The sequence below is a fragment of the Malus sylvestris genome, chromosome 5, assembly GCF_916048215.2.
Source record: "Malus sylvestris chromosome 5, drMalSylv7.2, whole genome shotgun sequence".
Classification (NCBI taxonomy): Eukaryota; Viridiplantae; Streptophyta; class Magnoliopsida; order Rosales; family Rosaceae; genus Malus; species Malus sylvestris.
This window is the reverse complement of record NC_062264.1, coordinates 37682786-37702156: the sequence shown is the minus strand read 5'-3', so window position 1 is coordinate 37702156 and position 19371 is coordinate 37682786. Positions and strand designations below refer to the sequence as shown.

The window sequence follows — 19371 nt, the reverse complement described above, 5'->3', positions numbered from 1 at the left end:
GGGATTTAGAAGAACCACTAATCTCTACTAATTAATAAAACACTCATTGTCAATCAAAATCTTATGAAATTACCAATTTAACCCTCTAATTAAAACAGAACATGAATAAGAAATATGAGATAAAAATGTAATTTCACACAATCAAATTTTGATTTTTTTTTTGTTCAAAACCTCACATATAAGTAATCCTAACATATCTCTAATTAAAATAAAATAAATTAAATTAAAAAAAAATCTCACTCCCACATTTTCTATCACTCTTTCTTTCTCCTTCTATTTCAAAAATAAAAATAAAATTTTTTCTTACATACTTTGTGTGTGCCTATATGCTAGTATATTTTAAACTAATCGCGCTCAAAGAATTTCATCTGACTAAGCCACAAGAGATGGTTAAAATTAGAATGCGTTAGGGCCGAAGAAGAGAGAAGAACCGGCGGAGGAGGAGATAGAAGCGGCATAAAAAGCCATGAGGGCAAGAGTAGGGGACGGCAAGAAAAACTGAAGAAAAGGGGGCTAGAGTTTTAGTATGGACTTGACTTACAAGAAACCGAATCTCACATGAATTACAAAACAAAACCCTAACCAAATAAACTGAATTCTACTGCACTAACACAAATATGGGAAAGTAAAAAATCTAATATATAACATACTCGAGTTATACTATAAAAACAAAAAACCTAATGCACTGGGCCAAAAAAATATTTTAAGAGCATCCTCATTGGAGACTTTATCCTTCATGAAGCTATTACATTTGATTACTTAGTGAGAAATTTCAATCCCAATAAGCCGGAAAATGAGACTAGATTAACCACTTAGGCTAGCAACTTCCTTCTTTAGGTAACAAAAAATTAGGCTTCATCTACCCCTAAAAAGCCATGGATCCCACAAGAAAAATAGCTAGTGGTGGGCATGGTGCGGTTCCACATACAAACCAAAACAGTAACCTAAAAATATCTAAAATTTGATTCGGTGCAGTTCCGCTTAAATTTATTACTAAAACTGTACGATTCGTTTTATGCCAGTTTATGGTTTCGAAGACTAAATCATTTGAATACAAAATCAAAATAGTATTTAAAGTTTACTTTTTTCTTTTTTTTTTTTTTCATGCTTGCATTCTAGAATTTATATAACACTAGATGAGCGTTTATGTGGTTGTCTCCTAAATGTGATGACTCAAGACACCAAAATAAGAACTTTACATGATTGCCAATTGCTTTGAGAGGGCTAATGAAAAACTAGGGTATATGGTAAAGACTTTTGGTGGAAAAGCAAGACAGTAGTGAAAACTTCAAGAACGAAGCATCACAACTATTAAATTGTCGGATGTAAAGAAGGCTTACTGTAATTGCCAGATTGAACTTTGTGTGAACCTCGATCTCTTGGAGAGAGCTTGTGAGCTACTAAATTTGGGGATCACACTCATTTAGTGACACGTGTATACTATTAAATTTAATTAATTATTTATATTCATGTTTCAGTTTGATTTTGCGTGGTTGACAACATGAAAACTAGAACCGGAACCAATCTGAACAGTTCAGTTCGATTCTTGAACCTAAGTTGACTTTTTCTTGTCAATGCAGTTTTTTATGGTTTATTTTGTCGCGGTTCGATTCAATTTCGCAGTTCCACGATTTTTATGCCCACCCCTAAAAGTAGCTACCCATGTGAGCCAATTCTACCACTCTCTCCCCACTTGCGATTACGCTTATATTCTCATTTTATTATTATTTTTAATTCTTTTTCTTTACATATTTTTTTGTACCAAAGGTCCTCCTCCATTTTATTTGTATTCTAATGCTGAAGAACGATATACGATGTTCTACTAAAAAGGCTTACTTTTATTAATTTTCAAATAAAAACACATTACATACTAAAATGACATTGGAAGTTTAGAGACCTAAACCGAAAACATAAACAAACAACATACGTAAATTTCAAGGACATTACAATATTTAGTTATTAGATGAAATATTATCTTGTCTGATTCCAGAGAAACAAACCAACATATAAGAGAAGATAAGAAAACCTAATCTAACGGTTCATAAGTGATTAAATCTAACTTAGTCAGAATTTGAATTTTTGGTGGAAATTTTCATAAATTGTTTTTTGAGGTAACACGTCTAAAAACGAAACTTAAGAGAAAAGTTAACACAAAAGAAATTTATTACGTAATCAAATTACTACATAAATAAATATATATAGCCTCATATAAAGCCTGAAACTAAACAGCCCCTCATTGGGAGATATTCTTTTATAGATCCCTAGAGATTCCTCGGAGCTCTATAAAAGCAACTCCACTGTGGTGGATTGGCAACGAATCCAATCCAATTGCCCTCCAAAGTTGCGCCAGCCCAGTAGGGCAATTGGTTTGAGGGGAACTTGTGGGAAAGGTTAGGCTGAAGTCCAAGGTCTGAGTGCCGGAGGAGTGACGTTTGGCTAACGTCAGTCACGTTCTAAAAAAAATTGTGTCAGGCGTGTAGGCAACAGGCCTTCGTGGGGGCGCGTCTCCGACATATTTTTAGACAGTGAGGCCCGTGTGTTAGTCTCACTCAGTTACCATTGAATCTGGCCCTATTGATTTCTAGATCAACGGTTCACATTTTTTGGCTTTAAAAATTAAAAAAATAATAAGAAAAAAAATCAGACATGTTACGGTGGGCCACGTGTCACAATCTAAACTGTTGGATTTTAATTTTTTTGTAATCCAGCGATTAAGATTAATTAAGCTTGTTGATGAACAAAATCAGCGAGAACTTTGGTACAACAGAAAATGTTAAGTTTGTGACATTCGCTAGATTGCTCCGGTCACTAGTGTGAATAAGTATGTAAATGGATAGGGACAAGGAAGCAAACACAAGATGTACGTGGTTCACCCAAATTAGCTACGCCCACGGAGTAGAGGAGTTCTCATTAATTGTGAAGGGTTTACACAAATACATAGGTTCAAGCTCTCATTTAGTGAGTACTAGTGAATGATTTAGTACAAATGACATTAGAAAATATTGTGAGAGAATGATCTCTATTTATAGAAGAGAGTTTCTAGTTTCATTCTGACATTGACACATGTCATGTTGTGATTGGCTTCTGATGTTGACACATGTCGCACTATGATTGACTTCTGATGTCAACACATGTCGCGCTATGATTGGCCTCTTGGTTGGAGGGAAACTCTTATGGGTCCTTGACGGTATAACATTGACCGATGCTAAGTAGTTTCGGGATTGGTCAAGTATGGTACAAACAGTGCTCCCCTAAGTTCCCGAGTGAGAGAAGCTCGTCGGTTGGGGACTTGCAAGATCCAAGTCATTGAGTAATCACAAAACTTTTAAGTACCGAAGTGTGCTATCATTTTCACTTGCCTTATCTGTCTCATATGTAGATGTGGCATCTTCTCTGGAAGGATTTTTCCTCCATCTAGGGTGGTATCTTTAACCGTTGAAGATGCACAAGGTAATGTATCAATTTCACTTGAAGCTTACTTGTAGTTTCGGGCTTGGTCAAGTGCGATACAAACCCTTTAGTAGGAGTCCCTCAAGTCGCCGAGCTAGGAGATTTGCCGAATGAGGTAACAGATAAGGTAAGCAATCAGACTTCTAAGCAAGCAACCTGGAACGGAGATTTGACTTTGGCTTCCAGTTGGTGAAGCTTTTATGGGTGAAGCTTTTGTGGGTGAAGCTTTTGTAGGTGAAGCTTTTGTAGGTGAAGCTTTTATGGGTGAAGCTTTTGTAGGTGAAACTTTTGTGGTGGGTGAAGCTTTTGTGGGTGAAGCTTTTGTGGGTGAAGCTTTTGTTGGTGAAGCTTTTGTAGGTGAAGCTTTTGTTGGTGAAGCTTTTATGGGTGAAGCTATTGTGGGTAAAGCTTTTGTAGGTGAAGCTTTGGAGTTGAAGCTTTGTAGGTCAAGCTTTGGAGTTGAAGCTTTTGTTGGGTACCATGAATTGATTTTGCTTCACACTATCTTGATTAAGATAGTGTGAAGCTTTTGAGAATTTGTAGTTGTCCTCCATTGATGAAGCTTTTGTTGGTGAAGCTTTGGAGTTGAAACTTTTGTTGGGTACCATGAATTGATTTTGCTTCACACTATCTTGATCAAGATAGTGTGAAGCTTTTGAGAATTTGTAGTTGTCCTCCATTGGCGAAGCTTTTGGTGGTGAAGCTTTTGTGGTGAAGCTTTGTTGGGTACCACGAATTGATTGTGCTTCACACTATCTTGATCAAGATAGTGTGAAGCTTTTGAAAATTTGTAGTTGTCCTCCATTGATGAAGCTTTGTTGAATTTCCCTTTTTTTTTTTTTTTGGGAAACTAGAAATTTGAAAATGTGGGAGAGACAACATATACAAATTTTGCTTCCACACTGTTGAGCAAGAGATTGTGATGCAAGCCACACCTTGTAGTAGTTGAAGGTTTAGATGAACCATATAAATTGAATTTGCTTCAAAGGTTTGAGAATTGTAGTTGCCCTCCATTGATGAAGCTTTTGTTGACACCATAAATTGGTTTTGCTTCATACTGTCTTGATCAAGAGTGTGTGAAGCTTTCGAGAATTGTGGTTGAACTCCTTTGATGAAGCTTTTGTTGGCACAATAAATTGGTTTTGCTTCACACTGTCTTGATCAAGAGTGTGTGAAGCTTTTGAGAATTGTGGTTGCCCTCCATAGATAAAGCTCTTGTTGGCACCATAAATTGGTTTTGCTTCACACTGTCTTGATCAAGAGTGTGTGAAGCTTTTGAGAATTGTGGTTGAACTCCTTTGATGAAGCTCTTGTTGGCACCATAAATTGGTTTTGCTTCACATTGTCTTGATCAAGAATGTGTGAAGCTTTTGAAAATTGTGGTTGCCCTCCATTGATGAAGCTCTTGTTAGCACAATAAATTGGTATTGCTTCACACTGTCTTGATCAAAAGTGTGTGAAGTTTTTGAGAATTGTGGTTGAACTCCTTTGATGAAGCTCTTGTCGGCACCATAAATTGGTTTTGCTTCACATTGTCTTGATCAAGAGTGTGTGAAGTTTTTGAGAATTGTGGTTGCCCTCCATTGATGAAGCTCTTGTTGGCACCATAAATTGGTTTTGTTTCACACTGTCTTGATTAAGAGTGTGTAAAACTTTCTACGAGTTGTAGTGTTTGCATTGTTACAGAAGGGAAATGTCTGAAGCAGATGCAAGAGGGCTGAATAGCTTGATCTTCGTATGCCATGCACTGAAGTTGTTGTTGGCTTGCAATAAGACTTTATTGGTGACTATAACTCTTGTTGGGCATAAGTGCTCCCCTAGTTGAGTTGTCAAGCTTGAGGGTTTTTGATTATTTGTGAATGCTAGGAGTTCACATGTACAAGTTGTACCACTCGTCTTCTGGTAGGTAGAATGAATGGTGAGTTGCTTTCATCACTTGGTTGGTGGTACGAATGTGAGTTCCTTCATCACCTTTCATCACCTTTCATCACATTTCATCACCTGGTTGGTGGCACGAGGATGAGTTCCTTCTTCACCTGGTTGGTGGCATGAATGGCAAGTTACAAATGATATTAGAGTATGGGTTGTACATTTCATCACTTGGTTGGTGACATGAAAAAGAGTACGGGTTGTACATTTCATCACCTGGTTGGTGGCATGAGTTGCAAGTTGCCAAATGATATTAGAGTACTGGTTGTACATTTCATCACCTGGTTGGTGGCATGAAAGAGAGTACGGGTTGTACATTTCATCACCTAGTTTGTGGCAAGAAGATGAGTTCCTTCTTTACCTGGTTGGTGGCATGAGTGGCAAGTTGCCAAATGATATTAGAGTACGGGTTGTACATTTCATCACCTGGTTGGTGGCATAAAAGAGAGTACAGGTTGTACATTTCATCACCTGGTTGGTGGCATGAGTGGCAAGTTGCCAAATGATATTAGAGTACGGGTTGTACATTTCATCACCTGGTTGGTGGCATGAAGAAGAGTACGGGTTGTACATTTCATCACCCGGTTGGTAGCATGAAGATGAGTTCATTCCTCACTTGGTTAGTAGCATGAGTGGCAAGTTGCCAAATGATATTAGAGTACGGGTTGTACATTTCATCACCTAGTTGGTGGCATGAAGATGAGTTGCTTCTTCACATTTCATCACCTGGTTGGTGAGAATAAAGGCAAGGTGTCAAGGCACATTGTAGCAAGTGTCGAAGACACAAAGTATGTTGAACCCTTTGGAAGCACAGTTGGCTTATGTATGGATGTGTTGGAATGTATGATGTTTATGTACGAATGTGTTGGAATGTATGTTGTTTATGTATGAATGTGTTGGAATGTATAATGTTTATGTTGATTGATATGAGTGATGCTTATGAATGTTTTGATATGCATGAAGGGATCCATGCTTTTGATATGTGAACTATGTTGGTTGTAACACTTAGTATCACATACTTTGTGTCAACGTACGCATGTTGAAGCTCTGAGTTGGAGTATAAGGGTAGGTTAGCGTAGACCAAGTGTTCTAGTGCTAGGAACGCAAAAGACTCAGAAGAAGTTGTCTGAATTCCCCCTTCTTTAATTATTTTCCGAATGGCTTGTGTGACAAAAGATCTCAAGCGATTGAGAGTCAAAACATTTGTAATGTGTATGCCTTCTTATAATAGCATTTCCTTCAGTACATAGTCCTCCATTTTGAAATAGTGAAGCTTGGCCCCATAGTCATAATAATCAATGGTACGTTCACCCCTGGTTATCTTGATACGAAATTTTATCCCTCTTGTTGTAATGGGCTTGCTGAGAGTAAAAATCATTCATCTTACCAAGAGACAGATACGTTTGGTGACTTAGTGAGTAACTAAATGAGGCAGGAGATGATGCAATGAGTGTTTGAATGGTCAATATCTCTTCACTTGGTAAAACTTGACTTCCACTTCCCATTTGTTGATAGGGGTTAACCATATAGGGGTTCCCTTGGTATGTCATTGCTTCGGCGGAAGCGTGGTTGTAAGCTTGTGCCATCACCTCAGAGTAAGTCTTCCAAGTGTTGGCATTGATCATGTACTTGAAGAAACAATCACGTAGGCCTACCGTGAAGGCCTTGAGGCAGTGTTGTCATCTGCCTCAGCGCAGCGAGAATACTCATGGCTGAAGCGACCATCATACTCTCGTAGTGACTCGTCCGGCTTCTGACGAATAGTGTACAGATCATCTGCAAAATGCAAGTGATCGGTCTGGAAGATGTGTTGAGAGAGAAACAGTTTCCTCAATTCCTCAAATGAGTCTACTGTCTCAGGTGGAAGACGGCAATACCAGTTTAGAGCTCCGCCAGAGAGGGTGGAGGGGAAGAGAAGACATTGTTTTTCATCGGTGTACATCTGATATGCCATGGTGGACTCAAAGAGGTTAGGGTGTTCAATTGGGTCCTCCATTCCAGTATAGAGTTGTAAACCAAGCTTTTGTTTTATCTTTGCTTGAAGGTGGTGTCGATGATCTTTCTTGTGAGAGGGCCAGGCCTGGGTTGGTTCCGGTCAGGTATCTCGGCCTGACATTCGGCCTTCAACTTGTTTACTTCCTCAATGAGCTGTAGGACAAAGGGGTCCTAAGTGGAGTCATGTACCACTGGAATTTTCTTTCGTAAGTCTCCATCGCCTCTTGGAAGTAGGAAAGTTTGAGCAAGGGCGTGTGGTTTTTTCTTGGACTCGCCATACTAACTTTTAAGGCGAGTCTGTCGGAATACCTCAGAGTCCCCGTACATTCACGTTCCTCTGGGACCTGTCGTTCCTTCCCTAGATTGGCAGCTGGCCTGGGTCATGGGAGGGGACCGAGTCTTTCAGAAACCCTTGGGTCATTGATCTTCGAGCATATGTGGAGGGGATTCTCTCGACGTTGCTTTAGGAAGTCTCGGCAGTCACGATAAATGGCTTTCAATTCTTCCAACCCTTTTGCAAGGAGGTGTCTTCCTCCACTTCTTCTACTTCGGGTCGAAGCATCTGGGTTAAGAGAAGTCTCATGTTGATCAATGTTTTGATGATTAGCTCGCTCCTCATCAGAGATACCCATGTCGAAGAGAGGTGACCCACCGTGTTGGGAGGCATCCAGATGATGGTTGATGTCCACAGGGGCAACGAGCTCGCGTGTTTGAGTCCGCCTAGTTTTGGTGGAGCGTCTCAAAGAGCTTCTCATACTACTCCTAGAGGACCTCATTCTTCCTTGCTATCTTGTTGTTCTGAGCTTCTAACTTATTGACTTTAGCTTGAAGAGCAACCATTTTTCCTTCCTTCTTTCGTTGCTTCGCACTAGGTGCAAGAGGGGTGTCATTCTGTGTGTTGTGGCTTCCTTCGCTCCCCATGTTGGAGAGGGATGCCTGGTCAAAAGAGAGTGTACGAATGGTGGAAACCAGCTTGGCAAATCTGAAGAGAGTGGGAATAAGTGTCGTTTCCCACAGACGGCGCCAAATGTTGATACACAAAATCAGCGATGACTTTGGTACAACAGAAAATGTTAAGTTTGTGACATTCGCTAGATTGCTCCAGTCACTAGTGTGAATAAGTATGTAAATGGATAAGAACAGGGAAGCAAACACAATATGTACGTGGTTCACCCAAATTGGCTACGTCCACGGAGTAGAGGAGTTCTCATTAATTGTGAAGGGTTCACACAAGTACATAGGTTCAAGCTCTCCTTTAGTGAGTACCAGTGAATGATTTAGTACAATTGACATTAGGAAATATTGTGAGAGAATGATCTCTATTTATATAATAGAGTTTCTAGTTTTATTCTGACATTGACACGTGTCCTGTTGTGATTGACTTCTAATGTTGACATATGTCGCGTTATGATTAGCTTCTAATGTCGACACGTGTCTCGTTGTGATTGGCCTCCTGGTTGGAGGGAAACTTTCCTGGGTCCTTGACAGTATAACGTCGACCGGTGCTCAGTAGTTTCGGGATTGGTCAAGTATGGTTCAAACAAAGCTAATTAAAGTTTAAAAAATGACACGTGGCGTGATGAGATAGGTTAAAAATCCTATCTGAAATTAAAAATAAAATTATTTTTTATTATTTTATAAAATAAAAATACTAATATTTTAATACGAATTGTCTAGGCTATTCAATATAGGGATGGAGATGCAATAGACAATTACTGTTCACTAAAAGTAATTACTATTCACTTGAGGGGATTGAATTGTCTATTGCCAAAAGGAGCCCTTACACACTGGAAGTGCTCTAATGGGAGTAGGATTCTCTTTCCTCTCCTCTTACACTTTCCATTTTGTTTTTTTTTTTCTCTTCATATAAAAATTAGGAAACTTCATTTTAATCCTAAGCAAAGATGACTTTTAGACTAAAATCATGAGTAAGATCAAAATCTTATTTTAGTCCCTTGACACATTAATCACCCCATTTATTAATTATATTTTGATGCCTTAATTATTTCTCTTTTTCTTCCTAATTCATTATAGTTCTAATTTTTATTTCATTCATCGTAATATATTTCGTTGTAAACATTAGATAAACTAATTGTTGTTATACAATATATTTCGATGTACTTTGTTTTCTTCATATTGGTACATTAAATTCATAATAATGCATTTCGGTGCATACATTTAGGTATACACATTTTGGTACATACATTTTAATACAAACATTTAGGTACTTATAATACATTTTGGTGCATACATTTTGTTACACACATTTAGGTACATTAATTCAATATATTACATTTCGTTGCATATACATTTCGCTACTAAATTTTGGTACATTAATTCAATATAATACATTTCGATACTAACATTTAGGTACCTTAATTGAGTCTTTCAAGATTGAAGAATGCTAATTAAAACTAATAAATTCAAAAAAAAAAAAAGGTCAAAAAATAAATTAAAATGTGTATATTAATAAATTTAAATATTTAATGGGAGACATTGAATAAAAAACACATTAATTAATTTGAATTAATGACACATCAAGGGACTATAACTAATATGTAATCTAACACTAGATTTTTATCAAATTTCAATCTTCTTGAAGGACTAAAGTTTAAAAAAAAAAAAAACCTCTTAAAAATTGATATAAGATGTTAACGAAACTTAATTATTACCATTCAAATAAAATAAAAGAAAAAAAAATCATACTCCTTAAAATGAACTATATTCATCACTTTTTAAGCTATGTATAGAGCCACCCATTGAGAATGTGCTCTAAAAAGAAAAATGAAAAAGACCAGGAATCAGTCGGTAGCAAGCGATTACTCAAAAAAATTGAGTACGTTTTTTTTTTTTTTTGGATTAGTAATTAGACTACGACACAGTAGTGCTGCCAAACCTAATTTTGTCGGCATTGTACCCTCCAGCTCTGCAGGACCCTGCTTGATCTGAACCTCCTAACCCGAACTCTCTCAGCGGTGCCCAACTATTCCTCCAACACGTTATTCACAGACCGGATTTCTTCCGGATTCAAATAAACAGAGTTTAAGGATCAAAAGATGTGAGTTGTTGAAATTTGATTCAACGGTTACAATTATTATAACTTTTAAAAAATTCTCCTATTTATAGTAGTTAGATCAAATTTTAACGATCCAAATCCTTTACTCATGAAGCACAATTTATTTAAATCCCGAGGATATCCAGTTCCGTTTTTCACCAAGCATGACCACCTATCATACATAAAAGTTAAAATAAATGTGAACCCATCAATATCAATACACACACACACTAGCTACAATCTGGAGACACTGGACACTGACAGGCCCATTAATGTAAGCTTTCTGCTAGTCCCTTTGGCGTATTTTTAGGGTTCTCCTGCACTCTTCTGTTTTTTTTTTATTGGATGCGAATAAGATCACAAAACCCTATGACCCATGAGAGTAAAAGCAGCCGGTGGAGACAATATCTGATTACATGTAATTTACCATCTCAAGGCTCATGCTTTATCTTGTATACCTAACATGATAACATCATCTTTTGTTTTTTTGGTTTCTTCTGATCTTTTTGCTGGATCTGTCATAAGTGGTTGCACTAGTGGAGTAGGAGATTCCTAATATTTATGTGCAAAGTTATTTTCCAATAAAACTATTGAAACAACAAACAAAAACAATACATATATATACACAAAGGATGAATAAAAACAATATTGCAAAAGCAAATAGAAGAGAAATGTAATAATTCGAGTTAAAGGACAGGATTACAGTCAGTCGAGTCGAGGAAATTAGGTTGAGGTATAAGGCTCACAAGCTGTAGCCAAAGGAGGAGGAGATTAGGTAAGACATACTGTGCACGAGCTATGGGACCAAAATGGTCGATAGTAACGAAGTAATTAAATTATGAACGTCAGGTATTATTTGGCTGCATGCTTCATGTATTATTGTTGTGTACCATACGTGAGTACAATAATAGACAACTCTCATTCACTGCTATATAGATATAAGATCGCTGATGGGACCTGAATGCACATTGGAAGAAAATAATCGGAATCTAGCTAATTTCTCAATTTTAATTGAAAAGAACAAATATCTATGAGCGAGGACTTTTTAACATGCATGCTTAACTAGGATTTTGTGTTTAGAGTTTTGAAAAGAAATGCTTAACGAAGAAAAGGTTAGCCCAAGGGCATTAGGTTCGGTGACAAATGAGTTATTACAGTCATAACTGTGTTTAGATGACAAAAAAAATTACTAGATAGCGATCTCGACAATTTTGTGTTAATCTTGTACACTAATAACCATGTTTTAGTGTAAAAAAAAGAAACTTTAGAATCACTAAATACGTGTGGGAAATTATTGAATGATGAATTTACAAATTCTCTAATTGTTAAAATATTCAAAATCAAGTAAGAATGATGTTTCGGTTTAAATATTAACAACATATGAACTAACTTAATTTCAACAACTAAGATTAGTAAATTCATCATTTTACAAATTACCCTACAAAATTTCACGATCTCGTTCATCTTCAGGTGTGTACCACAATCATATACAATCTTTGATTGTAACTTAATCATGAAAGTTAATGGATTTCGATCCTTCAAAAAAAGAGCAGAAAAAGCATAAAAATATGTTAAAAAAAAGTCATACTTTTCAATGTTATATATATGGTATTTAGTCGTACTCGTACTGGCTGCAGTTCACTATCAAAGTATTTAAATACTCCTAATTATTTTTAATCCCGTTTCATTCAGGGGTTGGCGTGCCGGTGCCACAAAGCACAACCCTAGCTACAAGACACACAATAATACAAAATAGTTTATTTATTTTATCTCCTTCTTGTTTCATGTTTGGGATAGTCAAATACTTTATGGCAGTTGCACCATTTTGCTAAAGTTGCTGATAATGGAGTGAGTTTCAAATTACATAGGTTCATTATACATTATACGATTATAAATTATTATAAATTTTCTATTTAAAGTTAAATATAAATATCGCTTAACAAAAATTAACTACATAATTTATAATAAATAAATATGATTAAAGAATTTCCAAAATCTTCAGAAAAAAGATCCGGTGAGTTTCCTCTCTCACTGATAATGGCATGCTCTGAAACCAAGCAATATTTATAATAATATGGCCGTGTGATGGCCCACCAACATATTTCAAGTCTGATCACATCTGTGGTATAGTCTGACGTGTCATGTGAGTTTGCACTTTGGATGCCCACGTCATTAGCTAACCAACACTCCCGCCCACCCACTAGCTAATTCTGTTCGTCTACAGCTTTATTCTTGTTTTCTTCGTGTGCATGGAGTGATGGTAGACAATATTAAACACACTGTAAAAATCACGTACTATTTTGCCTGAAATTTGAGGTTACTGTTGATATTATCATTCATCATATGACTGTAAATGGGAAAGCAAAACAAGAACAAACGCGAGTGCTGTTTTCACTTTTGATACTTTGTTTACTGCTACCATATTATAGGCACCACAATTTGCAATAAAGTATTGTTTCTCTGTAGAGAAAAGATAAATAAAAACCTAGCCTTGGCAATGCACTTAAGAAATTCAAAGATTATGGTTAAGAAGATCTCAAGCTGCTTTTTTTTCTTTTTCTTTTTCTTGTTAAATTAAAAGGGAATCAAACCTCAAATCTACTGTTGGAGGTTTTTTGGTTAAAAAAAAAAAAAGACAGAGAAAAATCATATTTTATATAAGAGAAAGGTGAATACTAGACTCAATCAACAAAATTAAAAATATGACCTCAATAGGAAGTAGTTGCAAACAAAAAATATGAAACTCCACAATAATAATTTTAGATGTAGCAAGAAATTGAAGGAGACAGATGATTCAAAACTAATAATCAACCGTTGCAAGATCATATATATGATAGACGAAAACTTTGGAATCAAGCTCTTATTTGAACTGTGCAGAGAAGGACATCGCGATTCCAAGCATCATTTGACGTTAGATCCAACAATTAAATTCTATCAGTTCACCTTCGGAACTCTTATAAGGAGCCATATTGACTTCATGACGGCCACAACTTGCCTATAGCAAAGGATAATATTAGGAAGATCGATTTTTTAAAACCAAATTTGATTGTTGGTCATTGAATTATTACATAAGGTTGATTAACGTGCTTATTTTTTATTGATGACACATTATTTTATTACAAATTTGATTTAAAATTTTGATTTCTCTAACATTATCCATAGTAAAATCAGGCAACTCATATTGGTTTCTTGAAATTATTAAAACATAAACCTTAAATAATACAACGAAACCAAATGTACCACGCAACTTTATTGTTCTGAAAGATTCTTTGATTGATGACTCGAGTAAGAACTCGTTTATTATAATTTCTTAATATTTAAAGACTTCTCAGGATGACAGATTTTTCATTTATTATGATTTGAATTAGACAAAGTTTCAACGTGCATTTCGAGAAGCGGGTAGTTTCTGGGCCGACGTTATAGTCGGTATTCTTGTGAATTAAATTCAATAGAGTCATTGAGTTTTTGTTGTTGCGAGTAGACATAAACTGAATTGGCTCTTGGTGCATGGATCGATTAGTCGTGTTGCAGGTTGTGACTTGCATTTATTAAAAAGAGAAAAACAAAAGCAGTTATAACAAATCATACAAAGAAATTTTTGTGTCAAATAATTAATTTTGTGAACGAAATCCAGATCTTTTACTTGCATGGAATTAAAATAGAACTTCAACATGTGTTTCAAGAAGCGAACTTCGGGTCTAATGTTCTTTCTAATGACGAATTGTATTTCTCTTCTGTTAGAAATGAAAACAATATGAAACCCTAGAATCGATGTCCTCTTCATCGCGTTTCATGCCGTTTGAGTTAAGGTTTAGGGTCGATTCAAAACTACTTGTTGATTTATTTATTTTGTACCAAAACCTTATTCTTATATAATAATAGTTTGTATTTTCTTTTATTTATTTATAGAAAGGAAAACAGAGTTTCAACTTTCAACATGTGGTTGGAGAAGAGAAATTCACGGCATGGTGACGTTCTTCTGGTGCAGTATATATTGAATGTGCAAGATCATTCCATTTTTGCTGTTGCAAGTAGAAACTAGAAAGTTAATGGATATGAGCCTTGAGCATGAGTTACGCATGGTTGTAGATTGTCACATGTATTGATCATCTAGAAAGAAAAAAAGAACAAAAGTAGTTTCGATAATGTGTAAACAATTTTGACTTTCTTCTTTTTAAAATTTGTTTAGACTTTGTATAGAAAAAAAATTATCAGAGTTCAGAGTAATATATGCATTATACGAAAATTCTATTGTTCCTAATCCCGGTATCCTATGCTTTGAGACTGGTTCTCCGAAATTCGTGGCTATTTTGATTATTGTAGTCTTAATTACGGATCTAACAACTAAAAATTAGTCACCAAATTTCAAGATACCAAATCATTACTTTATGAGTCTTTAGCTCCTGCAGCTGCTCCCCCAGATTTTAGTATTTGAATGTAAAACACATTCCAGCTAACATGACTACATGCAAACACAATCAATTTAGAGAGAGAGAGAGAGAGAGAGAGAGGTTGGTGACTACTGATTAGACAAATGAGTAATATATATGGTGGATACGGGTCACCTTTCAATTACAGTGTCCTTTGTGCCTTGTCAGAAATAAACTGGAGACATCAAAAAGGAATGAACTCACAGATAAAGAATCAAAAGATAGCATAAAATAGTTAAAAAGGAAAGGGTATAAGGACATGGTGGGGAGAGGATATGAAAACATTATCATTTCGATTCATCTCTCAATTGAGAAGTACAAGAAAGATCGATCATGCTTTTCCATTTTATATTTGCGCATGTTTAATGATTGTCTAATTACTTAAATTATTTTTTTTCAGAAAAAAGCAAAATAATTTGGTTTGTGGTGTTCCCATGATCATAAGCGAGGTCTGGATTTTGGCATCCTTTAAAAGCTATATTTTCTTCAACAAGCAAAGTGTTCGTCAATCGTCATGATTGCCATTCTTCATTGAGATAGTGCCCAACTTGATAGCATTATTGGACAATAGTGGAAACCCTAATCAAATACAAATGAGACTGGCAAATTATTATATAGCTGAGATTAAGCAAAGTTGGGTTGTGTATACTATGGATTAATTTAATTAAGCCGTTGAGTTTAGTTTGAATCGAGGTCAGTTTGGTTCGAGTTTAGCTTGCCAACATTTACGAATCACGATTCTAGTTAAACTCAAATTTCAAGGACTTCGAAATCTTCTAACACCTAATCGACGTGAGTTCTATTTTTAACCAAAGTAATCAACCAAATGGATCGAATTATATTAGCTTAGAGACTTAAACCTGCCTAGATTAGAGCACTATTTTTCTACAGTATGTAGAAATTATTATTGTTCACGACTCTCAATTAATGGTATTGCTCACTACTCCATGTATACGTGATTAACAACGTGGAACAAAAACCAAAGTTTCCGAAGCACAAAATGACTGGAACTCCCCAATAAAACAATGAGAAAAGTTCACAAAAGTATTCAACTCACACCCCAAGAAAGAGTGGTAAAGGAAATTCCCAAAAAACCCATAATTTGGAAAAGATAACTACAACAGAAAAAGAGAAACGGATGAAAAGTTTGGAAAGCTACGAAAGAGCAATTGAATAGTAAAGGAGGTCCCCACGTTGGAGTAGATGAACACAATGATGCAAATTTTGACGCATCACGATTGTTGGCATCCTCCATTTTTAACCTTTGCTTTTTATGACATTTTTAGGCCTGTCTTCCCAACTTTTAAAAGGCTTTGGCATTGCTGCTGCCTTCTGCATTTGCATAATAATGCATGAACCTGAAACAGTGAACAGCAACATCACAGGTGCCCTCATTTCATATGCATCGTGTTCTTTACAACATATATTCAACCCACCACCCAAGAAGCTTTCCGATCCTGTAGATTCCTTACCACACCAAATTTGATAAGCAAGCGCATACCTCAAGTTAAAAAGTTAAAATATGGGCTAGGTAAGAGTTTGATAATTTCATTTTCCTTTGCTTTGGAGGATATTTGTGTGGAATATGGAGATATGAGATGTATAGATGTTTGAATGTATAAATCTATAGGAATCCAGCCGTACAATGCAATTTGTGCATTGCAAAATTCTCGTGCTTTTGGATAACAACCCAATGTGGCATCAAGCCTATCAAAGGAAATAACTTAATGCAGTGAGACCGATTAGGTATGAACTCATCATGCACATTGCTCTAAAAGAAATAAAATTAAAAAAAATGATGGAAATTGTATCTATCCAAAGAGAAGAAGATAGAGAAGGAAAAATTAATTAAACAAGAAAAAAATTATACTCTAATTTAATATTTTTTTTCTTTTTGTCCAAAAAGTATTGACAATGTTTTTGTTCAATTTTCTGAGCACTAAAATTCCTAAGAGAAATTAACATGCACACTGGCATTGATGACAGAGTTGCATGCAGGGCAATTGAGGAGGGTGGACCCACACATTGTGCACAAGCACAAATGCCTGCATGGCAGCAACAACACCCTTGACTCTCCCTCCCCACAACTCTTACACATCCTATCTCCACCACCAGAACCACCGCGAACGCCACCGCCAACCGCCGCATTTCGGCTGTCCACCGCCTCAATATCCCGCCCGTATTCGTTGCTCCCGCAGCATGATTGGGCATCATCCGCCAAAGCTGTGGCCATGGCACCGCTGCCGCCAGCGTGGTGATCGTCGTTAACGTGCGCCAGGACTTGCTCTAAATTGGTGCGTAGGGAATTGGCTGTGGCTTCGTTTGTCTGTGCCAAGTCCCTCCATATCTGATTCTCGACGAATAGGCTCTTGACTCGTTCTTGGAGAACCCAATTGAGCTTTCCCATCCTCTGAATCTCCTCATCTTTCTCTTTCAGTTTCTTGACGATTCTATCCTGTATTTCCGATACTAACATTCTCGATTGCTGCTTTCTTTGCTCCTCGAGTTCCAATCTCACTTTTTCCGTCTGAAAAACCAAATAAAAATCAGTACAGGAAAAGATAAATAAAAATAAAAATCTTAAATTTCATGGCAATTCTCTCTGCCTGATGACATGAACGAGAATAAAAAATAAAAAAAAACTGGGTTTTTAAATTTGTCATCAGTTATTGAAAAATGGCACCAAACCTTTAGGGAAAAAAAAAAGAATGAAAATTTACAAGAAGGTTGGGTTAAAACAGAGGTTAAAAAGGGTGGAAAACTTACATGTTGGGCAATGAAGTGGTCGATCTCAGATTGCTGTTGTTGGATTTGAAAAGCAATGTCTTGGTCGAGAAAAGAAGAGATTTTGGTCTTCCGAGGGACTGAAAAATTGTTGAAGTCATTGATTAATTGTTCTCTCGGCCGCTTCCGGGGAGCGGAGATGTTGTTGTACGTGAGGCCACTGTCTGCCGCCTCCTTGTTCATGGAAGCCTTATTTGCGTCATAGAAAGGAGACTGATACATCGGAAGCAGATTTTCCGGCATTGCGGTCGACAAAAGAAGGCCGGAATCCATCTGGGTACTGTAAATATTTGGATTTCCTTGGTTGGTTTTGATGAAATCTCTGCAAAAATTAAGAACAACCCAAATCAGAAAAACGAAAATAAACAAAACCCATGTTTTGAAATTTTATTTTGGAGGGTGGAAAGTACCTGTTGGGAATCAGTTGTGGTGGGATTAGAACTGCATGGTGGTGGTGCTGAGCTTCAACTGCCATGGAAATACAGAGTAGATTTTTGGTGTGATTTTTGTTGTGAGAGGAAGAAGATAGGAGAGAAATAAAATGAGAGAGTTTTGAAGAGAATGAGGATATGATGAAGGGAAGAGCACGCAAGAGATGGCGATTAGAGAGCCTGAATCAATTTATTAGGCAGAGAGAGAGGAGAGAGAAAGTGAAGGGAGAGAGAGAGGAGCAAAAGTTAAAGGTGTTCCAACAAGATAAAGAAAATCCTATTTTTATACAAACTTTTGTTGGGATTTTTTTTTTTAAACTTGAAAAGAATCACAAAAACTAATCATTTTGGTCCTTAAGATTTGCCAAAATGATTCATGAGATTTGTATAATTCATCACTTTAGTCCCTAAGATTGTCTATCATTCATTATTTTGGTCATTCCGTTAAAAGTACCGTTAAGTGGCTAACTCGAGACCAAGACAGCCACTTTCAAGCCGTGTTCTGACCGAACCACGACATGTTAGTTGTCGAAAAATGTACCATTATCTTCCTCTCATCGAGAAGTATGAGTTTCATTTTTAAATCACTTGATTTCGTTGAGTATTGAAGAAGTTATGAACATTTAAAGTTTTCCCAATTTCAGGCGAGTTTTCAAGTTTTCACTCCGATTTGTCAACTTTGATACTATTTTCCGGCCATCTCCGGCAACCATTGGGCTTCAAAATAGGCATAATCTTATTCTACATTTTCCTATCTTCATTTTGATATATTATGGGTAAATTTGGTTAAGAAACGATTGAGTTACGAAGCTTTGAAAATTGCCCAAACTTCCAACCAAGAGTTATGGGACACTTAACGAAGTTTTTAACGGAATGATCAAAATGATGGCTGGTGGATAATCTCAGGAGCCACTTTTATCGATTTGGAATCTCAAGAACCAAAGTGATGAGTTATGTAAATCTCAAAAACTAATTGTAAGACATGAAAGTGGCAGATTTTGTCAGATTTTGGTTTTATTTAAAAAAAGTTATTAAATAAATAAATTTTATTATATTTTAGTTGAAAGATTTACGTTCTTGATTAAAATATTAAAAAAAGGACTTGTGTAATTCCCTCACAACGAACTTAAAATCTACCGAATTCAAACTTAAAATCTCTCCCATACATATTTTTAAAAGCACCACCCGTAACCTCCCCATTCACTTTGCATTCACTCTTGGATTTCGTCGTGGGTTTTTCCCGTAATTGGACCGAACTTACAGGGACATTGACGGAATTTGACGAAAGTAACGGCAA

The 19371-nt window shown here is 36.4% G+C and overlaps 1 protein-coding gene across 1 annotated transcript; it reads right to left on the bottom strand.

Annotated features, from left to right (window-relative positions):
- Positions 1-16707: 16707 nt before the first annotated feature.
- LOC126624628 (BOI-related E3 ubiquitin-protein ligase 1-like) lies at positions 16708-18325 on the bottom strand. The gene is made up of 3 exons (XM_050293703.1): positions 18054-18325; positions 17626-17965; positions 16708-17386 (listed from the first exon to the last, which is right to left on the bottom strand). The coding sequence occupies exons 1-3, from the start codon at positions 18116-18118 to the stop codon at positions 16808-16810; spliced, it is 984 nt and encodes a 327-aa protein (XP_050149660.1). The 5' UTR covers positions 18119-18325; the 3' UTR covers positions 16708-16807.
- Between the last annotated feature and the right edge of the window lie 1046 nt (positions 18326-19371).

Bases quoted from the DNA above. Each gene is read 5' to 3' on its own strand.
- LOC126624628 (XM_050293703.1), bottom strand. From the start codon at position 18,118: ATGGCAGTTGAAGCTCAGCACCACCACCATGCAGTTCTAATCCCACCA. The intron at 17,966-18,053 runs GTACTTTCCACC...TAATTTTTGCAG, and splicing joins CCACAACTGATTCCCAACAG to AGATTTCATCAAAACCAACC. The intron at 17,387-17,625 runs GTAAGTTTTCCA...TTGGTTTTTCAG, and splicing joins ACCACTTCATTGCCCAACAT to ACGGAAAAAGTGAGATTGGA.